The sequence below is a fragment of the Panthera uncia genome, assembly GCF_023721935.1.
Source record: "Panthera uncia isolate 11264 chromosome E2 unlocalized genomic scaffold, Puncia_PCG_1.0 HiC_scaffold_19, whole genome shotgun sequence".
NCBI classification, from domain to species: Eukaryota; Metazoa; Chordata; class Mammalia; order Carnivora; family Felidae; genus Panthera; species Panthera uncia.
Window position 1 is genome coordinate 10,337,745 of NW_026057588.1, and position 19,668 is coordinate 10,357,412.

At 49.7% G+C, this 19,668-nt stretch overlaps 1 protein-coding gene across 1 annotated transcript; it reads left to right on the forward strand.

Moving 5' to 3' along the window:
• The first annotated feature begins 12,320 nt into the window (after positions 1-12,320).
• On the forward strand, positions 12,321-18,059 carry LOC125916146 (optic atrophy 3 protein homolog). Its single transcript, XM_049622310.1, has 2 exons — positions 12,321-12,345; positions 17,466-18,059. Exons 1-2 carry the CDS (start codon positions 12,321-12,323, stop codon positions 17,981-17,983), a joined length of 543 nt encoding a protein of 180 aa, XP_049478267.1. The 3' UTR covers positions 17,984-18,059.
• The last annotated feature ends 1,609 nt before the right edge of the window (positions 18,060-19,668 follow it).

Genomic DNA, 19,668 nt, shown 5'->3' on the forward strand with positions numbered 1-19,668 from the left:
TGTGTGTGTGTGTGTGTGTGTATGTATGTATTGTGTGTGTACCCACTGGGATGAAAATTTCACCAAATACCCTTAATATGTGCAGTGCAGTCTGATATTTCGTATTGTATTTTCACGAAGAAAAACTACAGATACACGTGTCACATATATACCTCGTATGTATCATAAACATATAGAACTTATCGTATGTAATATATAACACATATGTCAACGTCATATGTTAGATGTTATATATATTGTCAGCACATACGTTTCTCTAAACAATAATTGCTCTTACCATATGTGTTGCATTCTGGTACTTTTCTCTTGTATTCTGTTCCATAAAGAAAGGCATATGCATATGTATGTATTATACAAACCTACATAGAGTGGGCTCCTTGAGCCTTTGGCTTTTATTCCAGGCGAGGCACAGGAGCCACGGGGAGCTCTGCGCAGAGGAGGGACGTGAGCTGACCTGGGATCCCCCCCGACAGAGGCTCTAAGGGGCAAAGCTGGAGGTTGTCAGCCCAGTGGAGAGACGACCGTGTGTGTCCATGGTGGCGGGACCAGGCAGAGACAGTGGAGGTGGCGGGAAGTGGGGTTCTGAGCATACTAATATTTCAGAGGTGGGGCAGACAGGATTTGCTGAGCGATGGGACTTGGGGGAGCCATTGACAGCTTCAAGGTTTTTGTTCTGTGCACCTAGAAGGGAAACGCTGTCATGTCCTAAGATGGGGAGGCCGTAGCAGGACCAGGCACGAGGAAATAGTCAGAGCCCCTGCCCTTGCCCATCCCCTGGTCGCTTTAGATTTGGGCGGCAGGTTTTTGCTATTCTGAATTGTAGCCAGCGAGGGCTGGAAAGGCAGTTCTCATGCTTGGTAACCTCTGACGTCACTGAGCTCGCCCTCGTGCTGTGTCACTGACCTTCTTTATCTCGACTCCCCTCATCAAGGAACGCTCCTGGTGTCCACTCGGGACCCCCCAGAGAAAGGAGGAAGTGGAGGTGGCGGGCTTGGACTTGGGACCCTGGTTTTAGAGTAAGATCCCCTCGCCCTGGAACGGCGGTGCTCAGGCCATGCTCCACCAGGTAAGGGCGGTTGTGACCTGGAGGGAGGCAGGTCACCGAGGGTTCTGTCACATCTGATGTGTCCACCTGGCTCAAAGGGCACATCCTCCCAGCTGTAACCACTATCCTGAATTCTGGCACTGTAGATTAGATTTGCCCGTTCCTGAACTTTGTATCAGTGGACTCTACGGAATGTTCCTTTTTTTTTTTTTTTTTTTTTTTTTTTTGATCTGGCTTCTTTTGCTCAACATAGTATCTGAGAGATGCTTCTGTGTTGTTCTGTGTTGCAATTGTCTGTTCTTTTTTGCCAGTGGGTGGGTTACCGGTAACCGGTTGGCCAGCAGGCAGATCTCTGGGCTTTCCCTGTTAGGGGCAAAGCTCCTAGGACTGATCTGGCACAAGGCTTGGGTGGGCATTGCGCTTGGGTATATGTAGGGGTGGGATTGCTGAGTCATAGCACGAGAGTATGTTTACCCTTTGGAGAAACCGCCAGTTTTTAAAAAAGTAATTGACCCTACGGTATGCTGTTCTCCTCCCAATCCTCCCCCACCCCAGCCTGTATGAAAGTTCCAGCAGCTTCTTATCCCGGACAATGCTTCATGTTGACAGTCTTGCCTTTTTCCTTTCAGGCTTTCCTTCCTTCCTTTCCTTCCTTCCTTCCTTCCTTCCTTCCTTCCTTCCTTCCTTCCTTCTTTCCTTCCCCTCTCTTTTTTAAAAATGTTTATTAATTTTTTTTAATGTTTGTTTATTTTTGAGAGAGAGAGAGAGAGAGAGAGAGAGAGAGCATGAGCAGGGGAGGGGCAGAGACAGAGGGAGACATAGAATCTGAAGCAGGCTCCAGGCTCTGAGCGGTCAGCACAGAGCCCAACGTGGGGCTTGAACTCACAAGCCGTGAGATCATAACCTGAGCCGAAGTCAGACGCTCAACTGACTGAGCCACCCAGGTGCCCCAAATGTTTATTTATTTTTGAGAGAGATAGACATAACGTGAGCAGGGGAGGGGCAGAGAGAGAGAGAGAGAGAGAGAGAGAAACACATAGCCTGAAGCAGGCTCCAGGCTCTGAGCTGTCAGCACAGACCCTGACTCAAGCCTTTCTTTCTTTCTTTCTTTCTTTCTTTCTTTCTTTCTTTCTTTCTTCCTTCCTTCCTTCCTTCCTTCCTTCCCTCCCTCCCTCCCTCCCTCCCTGCTTTCCTTCCTTCCTTCCTTCCTTCCTTCCTTCCTTCCTTCCTTCTTCCCTCCCTCCTCCCTCCCTCCCTTCCTTCCTTCCTTCCTTCCTTCCTTCCTTCCTTCTTTCCTTCCTTCCTTCCTTCCTTCCTTCCTTCTTTCCTTCCTTCCTTCCTTCCTTCCTTCCTTCCTTCCTTCCTTCTTCCTCCCTCCCTCCCTCCTTTCTTTCTTCCTTCCTTCCTTCCTTCCTTCCCTCCCTCCCTCCCTCCCTGCTTTCCTTCCTTCCTTCCTTCCTTCCTTTCTTCCTTCCTTCCTTCCTTCCTTGCTTCCTTCCTTCCTTCCTTCCTTTTCTTTTTTCTCTCCCCTCTCATTTTAACCGTCCTGGCAAGTATGTAGAGGTATTTACCGTGGTTTCAATTGATCTTTCTCAGATGAGTAATGGTGTCGAGCATCTTTACATGAGCTTATCGGTGATTCTTAGTATTTTGTTTTGGGAAGTATCTGTTCCATTCTTTTGTCCATCGTGTAAGTTTCCTGTGGCTGCCGTTACAAACTACAAAGCTCGCTGGCTTAATACAATACGTCTGTATTCTCTAACCGTTCTGGATGACAGGAAACTGAAACCGGGGTCATCGGACTGAAATCAAGGTGTCGGCAGGTCAGTCCTCCCTCCCTTAAGGGGAGAAACGTGTTCCTTGCCTCTTCCAGCTGCTGGTGCCCCCCTGCCCCGCCCCCGCCGGCGTTCCAGGGCAGCCACATCCCTCTGGTCTCTGCCTCTGTCTTCACGTGGCTTTCTGCTCTGTGCGTCCATGTCGTCTCTCCCGTCTTTTATGAGGACACTTGTCACTGGGGTTAGGGCCCACCTGGGTAATCCAGGATAACCTCCCCATTTCAAGATCCTTAATTAACCTCATCACATCTGCAAAGTCCCATTTGCCATATGAAGTGAGACTCACGGGTTCTGGGCATTGGGATGTGGACATGTTGGGGTCTGTTACCCAATGTACCACAGCCCCTATTTGTAGGCTGCTCGGTCTTTTTCCTAGTGACTCGTAGGTGCCCTTCCTAGAATCTGCATACCACCCCTTGGCCCCTTGCTTGAGGTGGGGACACTTTCTGGCCGACCTCTCATGGGAGCCGAGGGGTAAGAAGCTTGGCAGGGGGGACATGGGCTGTGCTTCTGGATGGTCCCTAACTGGTTTGGCATATTTTCAGCTGCTTATTGGACACTCGAATTCCTTTGAGAAATGCCTGCATTCCTTGTCCCTAATGCTTGTTTAGGGTGTCTTCTGTCCTACAAAAGTTTTTTGGTTTTGTTTTTGTTTTTTAGTTTTGATAAGCCAGGTTTTCTCATCTTTTTTTTTTTTTTATGGCTCTTACTTTCCCTCCCTTGTTCAGGAAGAGCTCTTTCACCCCAAATTATAAGCATCTTCACCCTAAGAGTATGGGATGATTATGCCCCCCAGTTTGCAGAGGAGGAAACTGAGGCACTGAACTGAATCTCTTGCATTTCTCATTTATTGGGTCCCAGGCACCTTATGAAGGATTTTGCAAGAACCACGTCTTTGAATCTTTGAATCTCCTGGTGTTGGGGGTCCCCCGAACCACCTCAGGCTCAGTGATTTGCTAGAAGGACTCACAGGACTCAGAAAAGCTGAGTCATGTTGATTCCAGAAAAGGGATACAGATTAAAATCAACAAAGGGAAAAAGGTGCATGGGGTATAGAGTCCAGGAGAGACAGGGTGCAAAGGGAACAGCATGTGCAAAGGCCCAGAGATGTGAGTGAGAAGGAAATCCGTAAAAACAATTTTTCAACGTTCCTCTTAGAGTGTGTGGCTTAGTGCGGCAGGAACGAGGGGTCGGCGAGCAGGTTACAGAGGGCCTGGGCCATGGAAAGGTGAGCAGGCACGGAAAGGAGGCCCTGCGTGACCGGAGACCCGAGGACACTGGTCTGTACTGGTCCGCACAGAAACGCATTCCATTCCGGTCATCTCTTTTGTTTCCCAGTCATTCTTTTCTGCATATTTCAAGCCACAGCAGGCTGTCTACAGAAAACTCACCAACACTGAAAAACATAAAATGGAATGGTAAAAATCACCTGTAATCCCACTATCCAGCGATGACCACCGTTAACTTCTAGCCACGTTTCCCATCCTCTGTGCACACGCACACACGCATGTGTGTGTAGAGAAAAAAAAGTTATGCATTGTATGTGTGTTGGTAGATATACACATATGTACAAAGTGGGAATTGTCCTGTAGAGTGCTCCGTATCCATCTTTTAAGTGATCAATAAAGAGTCTCAGAGGAGAGGGCTTCACCCTTGGCCAGGTGAGGGCTGTTTTTGTTTGTTTTTAACGTTTTTTTGTTTTAAGAGCATGAGCAGGGGAGGGGCGGAGAGAGAGGGAGACACAGAATCCAAAGCAGGCTCCAGGCTCTGAGCTGTCAGCCCAGAGCCCGACGCGGGGCTCAAACCCACGAACCGTGAGATCATGACCTGAGCCAAAGTCGGACGCTCAACCAGTCGACTGAGCCACCCAGATGCCAGGCAGGTCCGTTTGTGAGCTGGTCTCCAGAGGAACACTGGCTTCAGCAGCAGTTCTGGAGGGGAGGGTGTCCCCATAAGAGGTACAGAATGTGCAGACATGGCCACCATGGGGAGTGTCCCCGAGGGCCCTAGGGAGCCCTGCCAGCTTCTCCTTTTTGTTCCCTTTGTTAGTTTTGGTTATTGAAGAGAGTCCAGCGCAGGACGGTGGTGTGGGTAGGGTGAAGGGGTCTAGGGGAGTATGCTGAGGCCCCCAGGGATTGGACACAGCAAAGCCGATAGCATCCCACGATCTCAGAAGGGCACCAGGAGTCCATCCCAGTTGAGTGGGGGCAAGAGCCGTAGCCGTAGGTCAAGGGCAGAGCCACTGCGGCCTTGCGACACAACGGGAGAGATGTGCCCCACTGTGCCCTTTCTCCCATCGCCATCCTCCCTGGTGGGCACTGCCCAAAGCGAGTGCCCGCCAGAATACAGAGGACCGCTTCGCCCAGATGCCACCCCTGCCTCCTGGGAGCAGACAAAGATGGGCAAGGATGGGGGCGCCTGGGTGGCTCAGTCGGTTAAGCGTCCGACTTCGGCTCAGGTCGTGATCTCACGGTTCGTGGGTTCGAGCCCCGCATCGGGCTCTGGGCTGACAGCTCAGAGCCTGGACCCCGCTTCACATTCTGTGTCTCCCTCTGTCTGCCCCTCCACTGCTTGCACTCCGTCTCTTGCATCGTCTCAAAAATAAATAAACATTAAAAAAAAAAAAAAAAAAAGATGGGCAAGGATGGAGAGAGCGAGGGGCGCCTGGCGAGGCATTTGCCTCGCAAACGTCCCCAGAAATCCCTTCCATCCTGTGTCCCTCGTGGCTGCTTGGCCACCCCAGAGGGGCCAGACCTCCCTTTGCCCCACACCATGCTCACCTTCGGAGGGACGGAGCCTTCCGTGCAGGAATGGGAGCCCCAGGGGAAAGGGAGCTCCAGGGGAGAGAGGTGTGAGGGAGGGTGAAGGAGCCTCCAGCTGGAGGAGACCAGAGGAGGCTCGTGGTGGGAGACCAGTACCTGAGAAGATAAGGAGTGGGCACTCCCAGCCTGCATCGGGCTGCCCCTGGTTGATGCCTGTGGCATCACGTGGCGGCCACAGCACGTGGGGGGAAACCGTCTGTATCTTCTATTTGCCCATCCCCAGACTGTTAGGTAACTCCCTGAGTACTTGTAGGGTAACACAGAATTATTATGTTAATGTTTCACTTGTAGGGTAACACAGAAGGTATCTGTTCATGTTTTACCACGAACAGAAGCCTTTGTTAAATTCATAAGTGATCAATGGATCTTTGTTATGCTACCAAGGTGACTCTGGGTGGGGCTGGTGGAAATACCTAAAATAAGATGATGACTGAGCCAGCCTGATTTTCTGGTTCAAGCACATAGCCGTTCCTCTTGCCTACCGGAGGGGCCTGAGTGCCAGAAGGAAAGCATTGTTTTCCCATGGAATGTGCACAATCCCTCCTACACCTCACCTGCCGTGTATCTTCTATAATGAAGCTGCAGTTGTAGGTAGAACGTTTTCAGGGTGTTCTCGAACCTGAGGGGGTTTGTGGGAGCCCCCGAATTTGTAGCCATTTGGTCAGAAGTGCGGGTGGCTTGGGAACCCCACTCGTGGCTGCTACCTGGAGTGCAGGCAGTCTTGTGGGACTGAGCCTTTACCCTGTGGAGTCCACACTAACTCTGCATGATTCTTGTCAGAACTTCATGGCAGTACACCATGCTTGTTGGCCAGCTGGGGGTGAAACAGAGCAGTACCCAGATGGGTTTCTCATTACCAAATTATCTTTTCTTGCTAAATGGACAAAATAGACAGCACATAAGATAGATCCTTGTAGCCATTTTAAGTATACAATTCAGTGGCATTCAGTACATTCACAACTGTGTGTAACCATCACCACCGTCTTTGTCCAGAACTTTTTCATCATTCCCAACAGAAATTCAGTATCTCGTAAACAACTGAGTTACTTTTTTTTTCCCCCTACAAATATGGCCCCGTATTACTCTCTTCAGAAAGTAATTACAGGGACGGGCGCCTGGCCGGCTCGGATGGAGCAGGATGTGACTCTGGATCTCGAGGTCGTGAGTTCGAGCTCCATATTGGCGGTAGAGATTACTAAGAAAAAGTAAATAAAAACTGAAACATAAAAGTAATTGCAGGGAGAACGAACTGCTGCTATCCTTTGACTCTTTGAGGGGAAGGGACAAGATGTTCTTTTGGAGAAAAGTGAAAGGAGAGAGGGAAGGAAGTCTGTATCAGGTATGTTAATGAGCAGGTTACTTCTCTGGGCAACTGGTGCTTAATCGTGCAGGAGATGGGAGGCCAGGTACGAGACACCTCAGAGTTTTCCCCCTGCCCCTCTTACGTGCCTATGGATCTTGAGCTTTATTTTAATTTTTTAACTTATTTTTTAAGTAATCTCCACACCCCATGTGAGACACCCCGCCGAGCCTGGAGGTTTAAGCTTAGAAGATGGACACATCACACACCACACAGTGGCACAGCAAGCCCCTCTCTTGCCCTGGAGGGCACCATCCTGGCAATTAGCGGGAAAGAGCCTCCCCGAGAGCCATGCTGGGCCTCAGGGACCCTGGGCTAAATCTTTGTGCATCCCGTTGTTAGTTTCCTTTGTTTTAAATGTTTTAATTTACTTTTGAGAGAGAGAAAGAGATAGTGTGCAAGCAGTGGTGGTGGGGGGGCAGAGAGACAGGGAGACAGAGAATCTGAAGCAGGCTCCAGGCTCTGAGCTATCGGCACAGAGCCCAACAAGGGGCTCGAACTCACGAGCTGTGAGATCCTGACCTGAGCCGAAGTCAGATGCTTAACTGACTGAGCCACCCAGGCGCCCCTCCCATTGTTAGTTTCTTAAGAATAATTCCGGGAAATGACACCGTTGGATCTGATCATATGTACATTTTGGATTTTCCTCCTTCATTTAACTGAGCAAGTCCTCGGTATTCAGAGGAGAAAATTGGAAAATCGAGACCATCATAAAACCTACCTGGCAGAAATCATCAGCATTTATTTACATTTTGGTGTATTTTCCTTATATATTCTTTTTCTTTATCTTTTCCTTTCTTTCTTTTTTTTTTTTTTTTTGTATTTTAGTTCTCCCTGACATCTCTTTTGAAAAATTGTCAAACCTACAGAAAAATGGAAAAAAACTATGCAATGAATCCCAAAATGCACTTGTTCACACTGTGTGCCCTGTCTGTGCACTTCAGATATCTTAGATCTGCATGCTTTTGTCTAAGATCATGCTGCTATTAAAAAAAAAAAAAAAAAACACAAAACACCACAGGCTGGAGGGCTTAGACAACAGACATTTATGTTCTCACAGTTCTGGAGGCCAGGAAGGCCAAGATCAAGGTGCTGGCAGATTCGGTTCCTGGTGAGGTCCCACTTCCTGGCTTGCAGACGGCTGCCTTCTCACCAGTGTGCTCAAATGGTGGAGAGAGACAGAGAAAGCCCGGGGGGCCTCTTTCTCCTCTTTTAAGGACACCAGTCCCCTCCTGGGGGCCCTGCCCACATGTCCTCACCTAGACCGAATTACCTCCCGAAGGCCCCACCTGCAAATACCATCTAGGGTTAGGACTTCAATGTATGTGTTGGGGGAGCCTACGAACATGTGGTCTATAACACTTTACATCTCTATCTGTGTCTTTCTACATACACAGATTTTTTTTTTTCCACTGACTCGTCTGCAGATGTCATGGCACTTTACGCTAAAAAGCTTAGGTGTGTGTCTCTAAAGAACAAGGACCTTCTCCCACATATAATCCAAAATGCCATCATACACCAAGACAATTCTTTTTTTCCCTCAATTTTTTAATGTTTACTTATTTTTGAGAGAGAGAGAGAGAGAGGGAGAGAGTGAGCAGGGAAGGGGCAGGGTGGGAAGGAGACACAGAATTGGAAGCAGGCTCCAGGCTCTGAGCTGTCAGCACAGAGCCCAACGCGGGGCTCGAACTCACGAACCGTGAGATCATGACGTGAGCCGAAGTCAGGCGCTTAACCAACTGAGCTACCCAGGCGCCCCACCAAGACAAGGCTTCATAATTGCATAATGTCATCTAAGAAACTGCTTGTTGTCAAATTTCCCCAACAATGTCAAAATGTCTTCTATAGATTTTTTTTTTCTGCCCAACCCAGGACTCCATCGTGGCCCACACATTACATTTTATCGTTGTCTCTTTAATCTTTTCAAATCCAGGACAGCTCTACCTATTTTGGATTTGTATAACTTTGGATTTTTGCAAACTTCCAGCTCAGTTGTCCCGCAGAAAGCGACCCACACTCTGACTTCATGATTAGATTCAGAATGAACACTTTCAGTAGGAAAACTCAGTGGGTGATGCTGTGTCTTCCCTGTAGGTGGTGAGCACTGGGTTTGTCCACTCAAAAAGTGCCTTTTGCTCTTTTGTAATTAGTCGGGAAGTTACTTATTCATTGATTGTCGGGTTCATTTGTTTGCTTTTATTTTTTAACTTATTCTCATTTTTTAAGTAAGCTCCACACTCAACATGGGGCTTGAACTCATGACCCTGAGATCAGGAGTCGCATACTCCACCAACAACCAGCCAGACGCCCCTATTTATGTTTTTAATAAATATTCCCCAAGGGGCACCTGGGTGGCTTAGTCGGTTGGGCGTCTGACTTGGGCTCAGGTCATGATCTCACGGTCTGTGACTTCAAGCTTCACGTCAGGCTCTGTGCTGACAAGCTCGGAGCCTGGAGCCTGCCTCAGATTCTGTGTCTCCCTCTCTCTCTGCTCCTCCCCTGTTCACGCTCTGGCCCTCTCTCTCTCAAAAATAACAAACATTTTTAAAAATTAAAATAAGTAAGTAAATAAATAAATATTCCCCGAGCACCCACTCTGTACCCGGCCCATGCTAGGCGGTGTTGGAGATACAGGAATGACCGAAACACTCTTGGTCCTGCGTTCTCGGGACTCCCAGTCGATTGAGGAGACAGGCCCCTCCCCAGATAGTGACAACCCAGAATGGTTGGAGCTAGGACAGCAGAGCCCCTACAGAGGGTGATGGACTCAGCCAGGGTGGTCAGGAAGGGCTTCCCACAGGAGGAGGCCTCTGAACCAGGACCCGAAAATTCAGGATGAGTGTGGGAAGGAGTGAGTGTTACAGGCAAAAGGAATGGCATATGCAAAGGCCCGGAGATGAGAGCAAAGTGGGCTGAACGCTGAATGAGGTTCCATTGGAAACTTCCAGAAAGTCAGCAATGGTGTAGATCAAGCATGTGGTCATTTTATTTTATTTAATTTTTTTAATTTTTATTTAATTTATTTTCTTTAACTTACATCCAAGTTCGTTAGCATATAGTGCAACAATGATTTCAGGAGTAGATTCCTTAGTGCCCCTCCCCCATTTAGCCCATCCCCCCTCCCACAAACCCTCCAGTAACCCTCAGTTTGTTCCCCATATTTATGAGTCTCTTCTGTTTGGTCCCCCTCCCTGTTTTTATATTATTTTTGTTTCCCTTCCCTTATGCTCATCTGTTTTGTCTCTTAAAGTCCTCATAGGAGTGACGTCATATGATTTGTGTCTTTCTCTGACTAATTTCACTTAGCATAATACCCTCCATCCATGTAGTTGCAAATGGCAAGATTTCATTCCTTTTGATTGCCGAGTAATACTCCCTCGCATATATATACCGCATCTTCTTTATCTGTTCATCCATCCATGGACATTTGGGCTCTTTCCATACTTCGGCTATTGTGGATAGTGCTGCTATAACCATGGGTGTGCATGTGTCCCTTCGAAACAGCACACCTCTATGTATCCCTTGGATAAATGCCTAGTAGTGCAATTGCTGGGTCGTAGGGTAGTTCTGTTTTTAGTTTTTTGAGGAACCTCCATCCTGTTTTCCAGAGTGGCTGCACCAGTTTGCCTTCCCACCAACAATGCAAAAGAGATCCTCTTTCTCCGCATCCTCGACAACATCCGTTGTTGCCTGAGCTGTTAATGTTAGCCATTCTGGCAGGTGGGAGGTGGTATCTCATTGTGGTTTTGACTTGTCTTTCCCTGACGATGAGTGATGTTGAGCATTTTTTCATGTGTCGGTTGGCCATCTGGATGTCTTCCTTGGAGAAGTGTCTATTCATGTCTTTTGCCCATTTCTTCACTGGATTATTTGTTTTTTGGGTGTTGAGTTTGATGAGTTCTTTATCTGATATGCCATTTGCAAATATCTTCTCCCATTCCGTCAGTTGCCTTTTAGTTTTGCTGACTGTTTCCTTCACTGTGCAGAAGCTTTTTATTTTGATGAGGTCCCAATAGTTCATTTTTGCTTTGGTTTCCCTTGCCTCCAGAGACGTGTTGAGTAAGAAGTTGCTGCGGCCAAGGTCGAAGAGGTTTTTGCCTGCTTTCTTCTCGACGATTTTGATGGCTTCCTGTCTTACATTTAGGTCTTTCATCCATTTGAGTTTATTTTTGTGTCTGGTATAAGAATGTGGTCCAAGTTCATTCTTCTGCATGTCGCCGTCCAGTTTTCCCAGCACCACTTGCTGAAGAGACTGTCTTTATTCCATTGGATATTCTTTCCTGCTTTGTCAAAGATTAGTTGGCCGTACGTCTGTGGGTCCATTTCTGGGTTCTCTATTCTGTTCCATTGATCTGAGTGTCTGTTTTTGTGCCGGTACCGTACTGTCTTCATGATGACAGCTTTGTAATACAGTTTGAAGTCCGACATGTGTTCATTTTAAAGCGTCAGGACTGTTTCTGTGAGCAAAAAACCATTAGGTTTTTTTTTTTTTTTTAAGTTTATTTATTTATTTATTTTGAGAGAGAAAAAGAGAGTGCATGCAAGCGGTCGAGGGGCAGAGAGAGAGAATCCCAAGCAGGCTCTGTGCTGATGGCACGGAGCCTGATGCGGGGCTTGATCCCATGGACCACGAGATCAGGACCTGAGCTGAAATCAAGAGTCAGATGCCTAACCGACCGAGCCACCCAGGGGCCCTCTCTCTGGCTTCTTGCAGTGAGTGTAGCTCAGGGAGTTTGAGGAGCGTCCTTGAAGCCTTGCTCAAGATTTCAGGTCCGGAGAGGGAGCAAGGTGACTGAGCCTGGCCCGTGAGCCTGAGAGCCGGTTGCCAGGGTGGGAGAGCAGCAAAGACTCTTCTGGTGGCTGTAAAGAGAGGCCAGGTCCCCCCAGCGGCACTCACTTTGGCAGGCACTCTTGTCCCATGTTAAGTCACCATTCCCCCCCCCCCCGCTTCTCCGTCACGAGCACCCCAGTTTGATTGGGTGTAACCATGTAGCCAGCCAGGAATATTGGGCTCCCCTGCAGTGAAGGGGAAATCTACTCTCTGGGGTTTTCAGGAAATCCAGTGGCTTCCTCCTAAAAAGGGACAGCTCAGATGCACATGCTTTGTGACCACCCCTGCCCTGCCTACTGCCTAGAAGGAGGATGTGGGTGCCCAGAGCGACCTCGGGCATCTTTTGGGCATGTGACTAAAAGCCCCATAACGAGGGAGGTTAGGCTGGAGAGGGAGCCTGGGTCCCTGGGGACATCGTGTGGCCACGATGGCGGCCTGGCTGCTGGCCTCAGGCCCTGTGCCTGTGGCAGAACAGTAATCCCCACTTGGGGAAGTCATGGGATTCTCCAGTTTACATGCCGTTTCTGGCTGACGGCAGGGGCGCATCTTAAATTTTGGCAAACCGAACACCCCACAAATACCAGCATTCATTCCTGAGGCCACGGCTGCTTGGCCAGGGTCCTGCTTGGGCTCAGCAGGGAGCCTCCGTCATCAGTGCGTGACCCCGGCTCACGACGGGATCTGCCAGTCTCAACGGGAGATGCTCTGAGACTCTGGTGTTTTGTTTTGTTGGTTTAAACGGCTTTATTGAGGTCGGGTCTACACGCCATAAAGTTCCTGTTTCCAGTGGACTCTTTTATTATTTTTAGTAAATTTACATAGCTGTGCAACCATTACCAAAATTCAATTTTAGAATATTTCTGTCATTCTAAAGAGATCCCGCGTATCCATTAGCAGTCACCCCCTACCCCCTCGACCGCCTACACCCCCCACCCTCCATACATCTATCCCCCCCCCTCCACACACCCCCCCCCCCCCCCCCCCCCCCCCCCCACCACTAATCTACTAGATTTCTCTGATCTGAAAATTTTGCATAAAAGGAATCATACACTATGTGGCCTTTTGTGTCTGGCTTCTTTCACTCAGCCTAATGTTTTCAAGATTCATCCATGCTGGAGCATGGATCACTGCTTCACCCTCCTTTTTATGTGTTAATAATATTCCACTGTATAAATACGCCAGATTTTGTTCATCCATTCGCCAATCAATGGCCACCTGGGTTGTTTCCTCTTTTTGGCTCTTGTGAATAGACGCCACCGCGAACATTTGGGCACACGCACGTGGACGTATGCTACTTCTCTTGCGTAGATACCTGGGAGTGGGTTCGTTGGGTTTTATGGTAAATTGATGTTTAACTTGTTAAGAAACTGCCACACTGCTTTCCAAAGCGGCCGCACGATTTGACATTCCCACTGGAGGAGGTACGTGAGAGTTCCTTTTGCTCTGAAACCTTGAAAGCTATTGGCTTTGTTGTTGTTGTTGTTGTTGTATCTATTATAGTTATTCTAGTAGGTGTGAAATGGTATCTCATTGTGGTTTTGATCTGTGTTCCTCTAATGACTAATAAGTTGAGCATCTTTTCATGTGCTTATTGGCCATTTGTATGTCTTTGGTGAGATGTCTCTTTTCAAAGCTTTTGCTCCTTTTTTAAAAAAAAATTTTTAATGTTTATTTTTGAGAGAGAGACAGAGAGTCCGAGCAGGGGAGGGACAGAGAGAGGGAGACACAGAATCTGAAGCAGGCTCCAGGCTCCGAGCGGTCAGCACAGAGCCCGAGGCAGGGCTGAAACTCACAAACTGTGAGATCATGACCTGAGCCGAAGTTGGATGCTCAATGGACTGAGCCACCCGGGTGCCCCACCTCTTGCTCCTTTTAATTGGGTTATTTATCTTCCTAATGTTGGGTTTGTTTTTTAAAAAAAAATTTTTTAAGATTTTATTTTTCAGTAATCTCTATACCCAATGTGGAACTCGAACTCACAACCCCAAGGTCAAGAGTCCCACGCTCTAGGGCACCTGGGTGGCTCAGTCGGTTGAGCAGCCAACTTTTGATTTCGGCTCAGGTCATGATCTTGCATTCATGAGTTTGAGCTTGGCACTATGCAGAGCCTGCTTGGGATTCTGTCTCTCCCTCTCCCTGTGCCCCTCCCCAGCTCACGCACTCTCTCTCTCTTCAAAATAAATAAATAAAACCTAAAAAAAAAAAAGAGTTGCATGCTCTATCGACCGAGCCAGCCAGGTGCTCCTCCCCATTTTGTAGAAAATAAAACCAAAGCCTCATCAGTTCTCCCTCCCTCCTCCACCATCTGTCCTGACGATGCTGAGTATAATTCCATGTGAGACTTTATACTTTTCCTAGATCTGCATGCGTCCGAAGTCAATGCATGCTCTTGTTTTTAATCACACTTTATGTGTCTTTCAGGACTTGTATGTATTTCTTCACCGCACGTTATGTTTTGGCAACTTTTCTGTGTCGAAATGTATAAAGCTCACTCATTCTTTTTATTTTTTATTTTTGAAATTATGACATTTATTAGTAGTGAAGTATTTCAGAATTGTTGGTGTGTTGGCAAAAGCCTGCCTGTGGATGGAAGACACTGCCAGGAAAGCAAACATGAGTGATTTCACTGCTTTTGCTGGTTTCGTTGTAACTACGTGCTTGACAACCACGGTTTAACTTACAGATTTTGACAGAAAATTCCCTTCCCTTCCATTTTAGGCTGAGTTTCCATTTGGAGCCCTTACCTTTAAGGGACTGTTTCTTTAGATTTATGAATGAGGAGCGCCTGGGTGGCTCAGTTAAGTGCCAACTTCGGCTCAGGTCATGATCTCGTGGTCTGTGAGTTCGAGCCCCGGGGCGGGCTCTGTGCTGACAGCTCAGAGCCTGGAGCCTGCTTCGGATTCTATGCCTCCCTCTATCTCTGCCTCTACCCTGCTCGCTCTCTCTCTCTCTCTCTCTCTCACACACACACACACACACTAAACTTAAAAAGAAACTTAACAAAAAAGAAAGTAAACACCCACTCATGATTAAAAAAAAAAAACTCCCTGAAAACTAAGAATAGAGGGGACTTCCTTAATTTGATAGAATTCTACAGCAAATACCATACTTTCTTCCTTGATGTCTCAAAAGAGTCATGGAATAAATGGCAAAAGAAGTAGGAAGGAAAAAATGGTTCTTATTTTCAGATAAGTAGATACATACAGTTTAAAGAATCTACAAACTATAAGAGTAAGATCAACATACATAAATAAACCTAAAAAAGAAAAAAAGAGGCTACCTTGTGGGGCCTTGGAGGAGGTAAGGGTGGGAGAGGAGAGGCCTGGATCAGGGCAGGGGCTGCAGGGAGGGAGAAGACTATGAGGAAGGCCCCAGGAGAGACACTTCCTGCCTGGATTTGGGCATCGCTGGGCCCACATTCTCAGAATTCTCACTTGGTTCACTTACCAGGTTACAGAGGTGATAAAGCTGAGTAGAGACTCTAAAACTTATCTGCATGTCTGAATCTTCTGTAAAATATTTTTTTTAAATAAAGGAAGGCTATATAAAGGTTTCATAGATACAAATATGTTTGCCAAGAACCTCTGAAACTGATAGAGAAGTTAAAGAAAGCTCCCAGAATGTGGAAGGAAGAGGAGGGATGGGAACCAGGACAGTGACATCTAGAGGCGATGAGCGTCACTGCAGGTGGCTCAAAGTTAGGGGCTCATCCAGACCGTTCCTTCTGACACCAGCTGCAAGTTCCGGGAAGGGGGGCAAAACAACCAGTACAGGAGTACAGGACAGGGTGGGGCTGTTAATGTGCTTACAGGTGTATTCGCCTGGAAGTTCAGAAATAGGTATATATTATTTACAATTACCAAGATTGCCAGTAAGCAGTCAAAAATTAAATTAAAATCACTTGTAAGGGCGGCTGGTTGGTTCAGTCAGTTAAGCCGCTGACTCTTGATTTTGGCCCAGGTCACGATCTCACGGTTCATGAGTTCGAGCCCTGGGTCAGGCTCGGTGCTGGTGGTGGGCAGCCTGCTTGGGATTCTCTCTCTCCCCCTCTCTCTGCCCCCCCCCCCCCTGCGCCCCCCCCCCCCCCCCCTTTTTCCCCCCCCCCCCCCCCCGCAAGACAAACAAGTAAATAAAATCGCTTGTAAAAATTGACAGGGGCAAGTACAGGATGCAGAATATGTTATAAAGTCACATAATGGATGGGTGGCAGCAGAAAAATGGAAACATTTATTTTATTTATTTTCAAAAAAATTTTTAATGTTTATTCAAGTTTTGAGAGAGAGAGAGAGAGAGAGGGAGAGAGACAGCAGGAGAGTTGGGGAGGGGCAGAGAGAGAGAGGGAGACACAGAATCTGAAGCAGACTCCAGTCTCCCGGCTGTCAGCACAGAGCCTGTCGCGGGTCTTGAACCCATGAACTGCAAGATGGTGACCTGAGCTGAAGTCGGATGATTAACCAACTGAGCCACCCAGGTGCCCCTATTTTATTTTATTTTATTTTATTTTATATTTGAGAGAGAGCACGTGTGCACTGGAGCAGGGGAGGGGCAGAAAGAGAGAGGGGGACAGAGGATCTGAGGAGGGCTCTGTGCCCACAGCAGAGAACCCAACCGGAGGCTGGAGCCCCTGAACCATGAGACCGTGCCCTGAGCCAAAGTGGAAGGCTTAGCCGACTGAGCCACCCAGGTGCCCCTGAAAACACAATCGTTTTTGAAAAGTCAACTTAGCAAATCAAGAAATGGAGGTATAAGCTTGTTATTTGGCATCATGGGGTTAAACTGGAAGAAATAAATGCAGAAAAGACCAAAAGTGGTTTGAGTAAGAGCAGGCCTGAGGCCGGAGGTAGGGAAGGTGGACTTCTCTGTTTTTCAGTGCACCCCCTTCCGTGTTGCTGAAATCATCCCCCACCCCCCGCCCCCAGCACCACGCCCGCCACGTCCTTATGTTATTCTTCTAACTAAAAGGAAGGAAAGGCAACCAGGTCACCGTGGCTGCTCCGGGGGCTGGTTGCCCGACGTGATGTATAGGACGTTTTCAGAAATTCATTTCGTAATGAGCCCGAGGACGCGTATTGTCCCCCATCAGTTCCTCGGTCTGTGGATGGCTAATAATCACTCCTAGGGAGACCCGCGTTTCCGCACCAAGTCTATGCTTGCGTTGCGTTTCCAAACGATGACAATGCTGAGACTCCTCACTCACATGAATAAGTGATCAGGTAAAGACGTTGTGGGCACAGCCTGTGGCTCAAGCCCCGAGCTCCTTTTGAAGTCCCAAACCCCACAGCGAACACGCCTCGGGGGCTCAGAAGCGGCAGCGCCACCTTAGGGGGAGGCGGGAGGGAGCCTGGCTGGCCCTCGGGGGGCGCTGGGAACGCGCTCAAGGAGCCAGCTTTACCTCTGCCCTGGCTCTGTCCTCTCCCTCCCCCTAGAGGTGCGGCCCCCGCTCTGGACGGCCCTTCCGGGGCGGCCTTTCTCAGCCCCGGCTGCTTGCCAGAATCCACTGGAAGCTTTCGGAAGATGCCCTCCGGGCCGCCCCAGGCCCGCTAACTGACTCGGCCCGGCGCCGGTCGGTAAGGCGCCCACTCCCTGGCGCCGGCGGCCGCGTCCCCATTGCTCCGGCGGGGACGCCGAGGCGTCGAGGGGCGGGGCCTGCGGCGGCTCCGCGGCCAAAGATCCTTCACCCCTCTTCCCCCCGCAGTGTACCACTGGGCGGAGATGCGGGCCAAGATGCGCCTCATGGGCTTCAGGGCGGAAGCCGTCAAGCCGCTCAATGAGGACGCGGCCGCCGAGCTGGGCGCCGAGCTGCTGGGAGAGGCCACCGTCTTCCTCGTGGCCGGCGGCTGCCTGGTGCTGGAGTACTGGCGCCACCAGGCGCACCAGCGGCGCAAGAGGAGCGAGCGGCTGACCGCCTGGGAGGCGATGCGGGACGAGGTGGGCCACCTGGCGCTGGCGCTGGAGGCCCTGCAGGAGCAGGTGCGCGCGGCGCCTGCGCAGAGCGCGCTGGAGGAGCTGCAGGCGCAGATGCGAGAGGTGCGCGCCCAGCTCTGCGCCCGGGACCCGCCGTCCGCCCCCCGAGCGACGCCCGAGGAATAGGGGGACTGTAGGGCCCCGGTCTTCGATGTGGCTGCTGTCGGGGCTGTGACGACTCTGACATGGCCTTCTGTCCACACGGTCCGTTGAGGAACCTGCCCAGCTGATTCCACCTGGTCCCTTTCGGGGCGGAAGGGAGGCTGGACTGGGGCTGATCCAGCCAGGCTTTTGGTCGGCCGCCTCCCTACTAACCTGGCCGGAGGTACCTTCCACAGGGACTCTGTTCCAACAGGAGTCCCTTTGTCCTATCCACCCCCCCCACCCCCCGCCATCTCTCCCCCACCCCCACCCCCAGGCCCAGTCCACGGGTTTAACACTTTGTAATGGAAAGAGATCGTGTTCCATTGGATCCCACCCACCCGCTACTAGGTGGGCCGGCGAGACACGTGGACCCAGCCAGCTCATTCTGTCACACTTCCACTTATCTGAGTAGAGCCCCCCCCCCCCCATTACACCAGAACGCCCTTTCCCCCTTCTTCATTGGTGCAGACCATTGTAAAGAAAAGGCAAGCTCCCAGGGGGTTTACAGACCCGGTCACTTTCCATCTACCTCACTTTGGAGGGGACAGAGAAGGATGGGTCTTGGAGGGCCTTCTGCCCAGTGGGTCACCCTGTGGCTCCTGCCTTCAGTCCACCAACCACTCGTACCTCAGCAGGTCACCCCCTCAAGTGGATCATTCCAATAGATACCCCCCCGCTTTAGTCTGTGGCATAACCCATGGTACAGGGTCTCCCCACCGCCTGTGGTCTGTTCCAACAGGACTTGGTCCTCTGGGACAGAAAAATTGGTCCTGCCTGGGGATGGGCCATTCTGTGTTGGTCTAAGCCTCTGTGTACCTGAAGTTCTGGACCTCCTGTTGTCCTTTTCCACTGTCCTTCCCTGCTAGCCCTTCACAGGGACCCACCCAGTCCCCTGCTACATGGGTCACTTGTCACATCCCATCCAAGCCTGCTCTCAAGTACTCAGGGATTCCTTCTTCCTTCTTGCCTTTGGACTGATCGCCCAGCCCACCCTCACCCTCCTTCACGCAGTGGGACCACCTGCCCCTCAGCTCTGAAGTCCTCCACCCCCATCCGAATGGAATATTCCAACCAGGCAGGGTTTTCTACCCCACCTACCCCCTGCCAACCCATTGAACCACTGAAGGGGGTGTGTGTGAGCTCTGTGACTTCTGAATTCTATTTTTTTTCAAGACTGTAAATATTTTATAATTAAAGGAGCTCTGGGGTAAAGAAGTCATCTTTAAGAATGTGTCAGAGAACCATGACGTACATCTACAAAATGGGTACAAGGCTCACTGAAATTAGGAGAGAAGCTGGGAGGAGTCCCACAGGAAGGGCAGAGTCATCCCGTAAGCCCTTTCCCAGATGGGGAAACTGAGGCCCAGGGGTAGCAAAGGGACTTGCCCGATGCCACACAGTCAGTGAAGGACCATGCTTAGCTTTCTCTACGGTACTGAACTGTTTGGTGCAGGGGGGAAAGGAATGAGGAGGCTGCCCAGAAGAGGCTTGGGGACAGGAGGAGGCTGAGAGGGTATTGAGACCACCCAGGCTGCAGGAGCCCTGTGGCAACTGGAACAGGTGCAGGGTGGGAAGGAGGAAGAGGAGGGGAAGGGAGTTTGCTGGGGGAGGGGCACATCCCCGTCTTCATCAGAGCGGCCCTTCAAATCACTCCAGAAACCTTAGCA